General features: G+C 58.0%; 2 protein-coding genes across 4 annotated transcripts in view; both read right to left on the reverse strand.

Moving 5' to 3' along the window:
* Positions 1–2,494: 2,494 nt before the first annotated feature.
* On the reverse strand, positions 2,495–5,740 carry ABHD11 (abhydrolase domain containing 11). 3 transcript variants are annotated; one of them, XM_055090787.1, is made up of 6 exons: positions 5,353–5,740; positions 5,064–5,199; positions 4,207–4,380; positions 3,868–4,038; positions 3,146–3,276; positions 2,495–2,573 (listed from the first exon to the last, which is right to left on the reverse strand). In XM_055090787.1, the coding sequence occupies exons 1-6, from the start codon at positions 5,466–5,468 to the stop codon at positions 2,564–2,566; spliced, it is 738 nt and encodes a 245-aa protein (XP_054946762.1). In that variant the 5' UTR covers positions 5,469–5,740; the 3' UTR covers positions 2,495–2,563. The 3 variants fall into 3 exon arrangements, with proteins under 3 accessions (XP_054946762.1, XP_007100038.2, XP_054946761.1); XM_007099976.4 differs by lacking the exon at positions 2,495–2,573 and adding an exon at positions 3,583–3,764 and having other exon boundaries at positions 3,066–3,360; positions 5,353–5,560; XM_055090786.1 differs by lacking the exon at positions 2,495–2,573 and having other exon boundaries at positions 3,066–3,276; positions 5,353–5,738.
* Positions 5,741–6,504: 764 nt separating this feature from the next.
* The window catches only part of TBL2 (transducin beta like 2), a 5,140-nt gene continuing 4,854 nt past the window's right edge, over positions 6,505–6,790 (reverse strand). Inside the window, exon 8 of the mRNA XM_055089751.1 lies at positions 6,505–6,545. Within this exon, the coding sequence (XP_054945726.1) occupies positions 6,505–6,545 (41 nt within the window). The remainder of the gene's footprint in view (positions 6,546–6,790) is intronic.

Below are 6,790 nucleotides of genomic sequence, written 5' to 3' on the forward strand. Positions count from 1 at the left end.
GGCCCGTGAGCCATGGCCGCTGAGCCTGCGCGTCCGGAGCCTGTGCTCCGCAACGGGAGAGGCCACAGCGGTGAGAGGCCCATGTACCGCAAAATAAATAAATAAATAAATAAATAAATAAATAAATGACAGGAATGGATTATAACCTATTGAATAAAATAGGAAATCACAAGTTCATCTGATAAATAAGTAAATGAATAAATAAATGGGGGTGAAGAAAAAGATTTTTATAATAGAAGGCCAACTAATAAATGTAGAAGAAATGATAAAATTGGAAAATCACCATTTGCAAACCATTGTATTAATAATTAATTCAGGCAAGAAACATCAATGGATGCTGAAACCTATGGGTGAAAGTGGGATGAAGAAAAGGATGTTTCATAGTCTTAAAGTACCTCCCTTCCCCAACACCTACTAATTATGATCAAGTGATCAACATTACCAGCACCAGTCACGGTTCCAAACGATACTGAATACAAGAACACAGCATCAGGAGTTCCCTGGCGGTCCAGTGATTAGGACTCAGCGCTTTCACTGCCGTGGCCTGGGTTCAATCCCTGGCCGGGGAACTAAGAGCCCGCAAGCTGTGCGGCATGGCCAAAAAAAAAAAAAAAAAAAAGCACAGCATCGTTTTTGTGATATTTCTGCCCAAAATGTATAACAGTGGTCTAATTGTGAGAAAGAAATGGACAAACCCAAATTGAAGGGACGGTCTACAAAATAAGTTCCCTGTAATCTTCAAACATGTCAAGGTCAAAATTCAAAGAAAGGCTGCAAATTGTTCTAGATTGAGGGAGACCAGAGAGATGTGACAACTGGATGCAATGTTTGATACCCTTAGTTTTTTTAACCCCAAAAGGATATATATATATATATATTGACATTGAAGAGCAGTTTGAAGTTGTTTCAAAGTAAAAAGTTAAAATAAAAGAAATGCCTGGCATGAGTGTTAGACCTTTCTGGCCGACTCCTGCTGGCCTGCGGGGTTCATTATTGGACAAGCTCCTGTGGAACCCCCGTGACTGGATGTGAGGGGCGTTTGTGCTCCCACTGCCCCTGGACTCCCTGACACCCTTTTCTGATTCTACCTGTGCTTCATCCCTGCTAGCCCCAGAGATCCGAGAGCAGAGGTCCTGTCTGGATCATGACAGAGAGCAGCCTCCAGAAACACACTGAATGAATCTCCTCCACAAAAGGGGTTTTGGGGGGTACAGCTCAATTCCACCTCTCCACCTGGGTTCGACCAAAGAAACTGGAGTCTGGCTGTTAGAGGTGCACCTGGCTGAGTGGGACCCAGACAACCAGGAGTCATGTCTGCAGGGAGCTTCCTGGGGGGTCTTGGTGGAAGTATGTACTATTTAGAGCGGGGTTGAGGGTCTAATCCCCAAGATGGAACCGTGCTGCAAAGGCCTCTCAATGGGGAGGCCCTCTTACACGTTTGAGGTCACTTGTGCTCTCAATGGTCACATCGAGGGGGGTGTGGGATACTGAGATTCTGAGACTACCCCTGCCTCCGCCTCAGAGCACAGCACCTCCACCCACACTCCAGGATCAGAATGTTGGGAATACTGGAGGATACTGCTAGGGGGGATGGACCGTTCAAGATGTTAGGAGGCATCTGCCAGGAACGGTTGAACTTTTGCCCTTCTGTTTTCTGCTGAGCTAAGGTTATGGCTGTATGTGTGGTGATGCCACGCAAGCTTCCAAGATGCCAACTCTTCAGCATGGGGGACTGGGGCACCTGTCTCTCAGCGTTGACGTCATCCGGCTGTCACTCCTTTCTTATCTCCTGATGTGAGTAGAGCGCTCCCTTGGGGTGAGGGGCACGCATGCCTGGGCAAGGAATGGGTGAGGAAACTCTGGGTCTGGCTGCAGGGTTCCAGGATCCAGGAGCGGACGCAGGCGCATGGTCAGCCTACCCGGGGCGGGGCCTGACAGGGAGTGCCGTGACAAGAAGGGAGGGCAAAGGGCCACGTCCTCCGCCTGCCCCACCCCGCTGACAAGAGTCCCAGTCACCAGGCCACCCTCTCAGTCTGGGGCCCTCGAGGGGTAAGTGTCCTTCTGAACCCACCTTGTCTCTTTCCTGGGGATCAGGTGAGAATTCCTTTTCTCCTTGTGCGGCGGGGGGGGGGTGGTGGTGTCCAAACACCCTGCCCTCTCTGCTTTCCTTTAGGCGGGAAGGGGCCACACCTACTATCCCCTCAGCATGAAGCAGTCCCCTGCCCACGAGACGGGGGCACTGGGGGGCAGGTACAGGATGTCTCAGACCCTTCCCCTCCTGACATCAGCATCAGGGCCAAGGCCAGGGCGGAAGGGCCAACTGGGGCACCTCATCCAGGCAAGCCCCAAACCACTACTGCCTCCTCTGTCACCCTAGCACAGAGCCCAGAATCCCAAGTGGCTGGAGCCCTGGGGGATACCCAGAGAGAGCCCTCGCTGGACCAGGTCCTCCGGGAGCGTGATGAAGCCATTGCCAAGTGAGAGGAAGCTGCTTGTGGGGGACGGGAGGGTGGTGGCTGGCTCACCCCCAGGCTCTGTCCTGCCAGGAGGGGAAGGGGGGACGTCAGGCATTCCTGGAAGAAAAGCCACACAAATACCCACTCTGTCACAAGGTGGGGGCTGTGGCCATACTTGTCCCCCCGCCAGGGCCCAGAACCAGATCTGCAGGGCCTGACGCCCAGGCTGCTCCCTCAGGAAGCGGGCAGTGGAGGCTGAGCTGGACATATTCAAAGCCAAGTTGCGAGCTGTGGAGGCCCAGCTGCTGGAAGTTCTGGAGGAGAAGCTGAGACTGAGACAGGAGGTGGAGGCCTGGGAGGTAGGGTGGACCTGCCGGCCGGGCCCAGGGGGCAGGGCCAGACGGGCACAAGCCTGGCCCCTGAACCTGCTCTCCTGCCCCCAGGACGACATGCAGCGGCTGGTGAGGCAGCAGGTCGAGAGTCAGCTGCAGAGAGAGTCCAGGGGCGCTCTGGGAGCCCCCATGGACCCTGGAACTGCCAGGAGCCCCTGGGTCCGATTCCCCCTGAGTCGGTGGGGACGTTGGTGGTGAGAGAGCTCAGCCCAAGACGTTGGGAGGAGTAACTTTATTCATTAAAGTTTAAGGTCTGACGCACCCCCCCACGCATCCTCGCGCCCTCTCAGTGCCCACCTGAGTCCTTCTGTGCAGAAACAAGGAGCAGCCCGCACGGCCTTGAAGCCTGGGGTTTCGTGTCTCCTCTGGCCAGCAACCCTTAGGCCAGGAAGTCTCGGACGGCAGCCATGAAGTCCTGCGGGCAGTCGCTGTGGACCCAGTGGCTAGCGTTAGGCACGGTCTGCATCTGAGCCCGAGGGAAGAGCCGTCTAATCTCAGGGTGGTGGCTGGGACTGTCCGCCGGAGAGAAGGCCACCGAGATGGGGTGAAAGTAGGAAGATGGAGAGAGAAGGAGAGAAGTGGAGGCCAAGCGGGGAGGGATAGAGAGCCACGTGAGTCCACCTGCCCAGTGGTGTTTCTGGGTTTTCAGGCGCCCCCTGCCCACACCGCAGCCCTCCCCAGGCTGGCGGCTGGGTAAGTCAGGTATGCCCCTCCCACCACCCAGCCTGGCTTACAGCACGAATTGAGAGTTTCCACCCAGGAGGAAGAGGGCTGGCCCAGAGTAGGTTTCTGGTCGTGGTGGGAAGTTCAAGATCTTGTCCAAGTGCTGGGCCAAGGCATCCAAGTTCACCCTCCACCTGAAGCACCCGTCCACCTCCACCAGGTTGGTGAGCAGGAACTGCCGCATGCTTATGCTCTGTGGGGGTCCAGCAGTTGCGGGTGGGAGGGACTCCTTGTGAGGCCCGGGGCTGCCACTCTTCCTTTGCCCACAACACCATACAGGGGCTTGGGTACATTACCTGGATAACACAGCTGAGCTTCTCATCTGCCAGTTTTCGGGCACTAGAGAGGGACGCCTCATCCGGGATGTCTATGGCCCTCATGGCTGCCACGTAGTTTGGAAAGTTCAAGCTGGACGAGCTCTCCACTGGGCTGATGTCCACGGCAATCAAGCGCTCCACCAGCTCTGGCTGTGGGAGAGAAGCAGACTGGGGGCCTTAGGGCAGGCATAGCAGGTCTCAGGCCTAGCTCCTGGATCCTGACCTTGGCCATCCAAGGCTCACTGGAGTTCCAGGTTGCCTGCTGGGCACGCAGGGTCTACAGTGGATGGGAAGAAGCCCTGGATAGAGACGGCTCACCCTCTGAAGTGCCAGCAGCATGGCTGTCCTGCCTCCCATGCTGTGGCCAATGAGGACGCAGGGCACTAGGCCCAGCTGGGGCAGGAGGTCCTGCAGATCCTGGCTCATGGCCTCGTAGCTCATGTCTGGGCTGTGGGGGCTGTCACCATGGTTCCGAGCATCCACTGTCAGCACCTGGGGAGTGGGCGAGGCAGGCAGCTCTGGCATCCACATTCAGGGCATAGCCAAAAGCCTGGCAGATCTGCAGGCTGAGGGAGGTGGAGAGCCTGGGGTGGGGGGGAGATCCAGAAGGGGAAGAAGGGCCCGAAAGGTGAGAAGGCCCAGTTCTCAGACCCTGGAGGCCCAGATGACGAACCTGGAGCCACTGTGCCAGAAGGCCCCAGGAGTGTGACCACGTCGCTGGAGGTTTGGCCTAGCTGGGTGGCAACTCCAGAGAAAGCAGACACCAAGAATTGGCAACAGCTGGAGCACAGCAGGACGGGCTGCTGTACAAGGTGGAAAGCCCCGTGTCATCCCTGGTGAACAAGCAGGGTCTGGCCCCCTTAGGGGGTAGGGTATTGGTGCTTAGGCATCTGACAGCAGAGCCTAGGTTAAGGTGCAGCACGCAGGCCTGTAACACGAATGAAGGACTGGATGGGTGAAAGCACGAGGGAATGAATGGGGTTCATCTAGGGCCTGGGTCTGCCCTGGGGTCTCCAGCCTTAGAAGGTCAATCTCTTCTTTCATTTCTGCCGAGAAGGACCTGCCACTCCCAGCGTTGAGGACAGAGAAGCTGGCCACACCTCGGCCTCCTCTAGGGCCCCGCCCACCCAGGCGTCCCCGCCTCCCGCGGGTCCCCGCCTCCCCCGGAAGCTCACCCTTCGGCCTGTCTGCTGGGCCAGGGCCTTGGCGATGGAGTTGAAATTCGTTTTGCAGCCGAAGAGTCCATGCAGAAAGACGAGGGGCGGGCGGGTTGCCTCCCCGTCCAGAAGTCTGTAGGCAAGCGGCACCGGCCTGGCGGGAGGAGCAAGGGTAGGGGAAGGGTCTGAGCCGGCTGGCGAAGCGGCCTGGGAGAGGGCGGGCCCAAGCGGAGGAAGTGGAGCCATCTGGGTTGGACTGGAGGGGGAGGGGCGACGGACGAACTTGCACCTGACACCCCTGACTGACCTCGGCTCGGTGTCGCCTTGGCTGCTGCTGGGTGCGACAGGCACTCTGGAGAAGCTGGGACTGGAGGGGCCGAGGCTCCTATGGGGGAGCCTCCAGGCGCGGGCCCAGCGGAGCATCTCCTGGATCTCCTACCCGGCGCGCACCTCGTGGAGTCCCCCGGCTCCGCCTCGCTCAGAGCCCCGCCCCGCTCAGAGCCCCGCCCAATTCCGACTGGAGCTCCGCCTTCTCCCCGCCCCCTATCGCGGAGCGCCCCTCCTTCGCTCACGTTTCCTTACGTAATCCCGGAAAACTGTCTCTCCCACCCCCCGGCTCCGCCCCTTGCGTCATACGTAACCCTGTGGGCACCAAGCCCACAGGCGAGAGCGCCTAACCTGGCCACGCCCTGGGCGGAGCCAACCAATACCCTGGCCCCGCCCTGCTAAGCTCCGCCCGACCCCTCCCCGCGCAGAGTTCTTGCGGAGAGTCGGATCCTGAGTTCTGGGAATCACGTTCCAGCAGCTCGTGACGTGCTGGGTTTGGGGCTTGAACTCTGGCCGCGGGGCAGATCCTTGGCAAGCCGAGGAGGCGCTGCCTGGGCCCGCTGCGGACCCCGCACCTGGCCTGCTCCGGATGCTGTATTTTCTGTGCCGCTGGCGGTCGCAGGCGAGGGGCGCCATGAGTGGCTCCTGTCGTCGAGGCGCCAGCTTGGAGGCGCCGTGCTCCACAGCCGGGGGCCCAGGCAGGATGGACAGAGCACCTCTTACCAATCCTGAAGTCTACTTTAGAAAGAGCTAGGAGAGACTCTAGAGGTCATTTCCAACCCGCCCCTCGGCCCCCTTTCCCGCCCTTTACTGATGAGGAAATTGAGGCAAATAACTTTTACAAGCGGTATAGCGTAACCTCTGGTCTGCGAGTCAAGGTGGGAGGCCAGGTGTTTGTACTAAAGGGGGCATTTGCTGCACTGAGCTGAAATGGTTCAGATCTGTTCACCCCCGACCCCCATTTACCAGCAGAGAAATAAATAATCCTCCCACCCCCCTCAGCACATCGTGCAGGGAAGTCGCCTCCTTTTGGAGCACTGACTGGCTGCCATCTTCTCTGACCAGTCTCCGGTAGTGGTGGCGGTGGCGACATCGTCTCAGGTCTCAGCTGGCTTCCACAGCAGTCCAGCCTTCAGCAGTTGCAAGAGTAGCTGCTCTTTCTACAGCATTCTTCTGCTCAGAAACGGTCAGGGGGAATTCCCTGGTGGTCCAGTGGTTAGAACTCTGTGCTCTCACTGCTGAGGGCCCGAGTTCAATCCCTGGTCGGGGAACTAAGATCCCACAAGCTGCGCAGTGCCAGGCACCCCCAAGGACTATACTGCACACCTCCCTTCGGGTCCTTTCCCACACCACTTCCCACGGGGATGCTGTGTTCATTTTCCAGATAGCCAGTTGCCCAAGTCCTCCACGTCTTTTAA

Source organism: Physeter macrocephalus, chromosome 14 (assembly GCF_002837175.3).
Source record: "Physeter macrocephalus isolate SW-GA chromosome 14, ASM283717v5, whole genome shotgun sequence".
Taxonomy (NCBI): Eukaryota; Metazoa; Chordata; class Mammalia; order Artiodactyla; family Physeteridae; genus Physeter; species Physeter macrocephalus.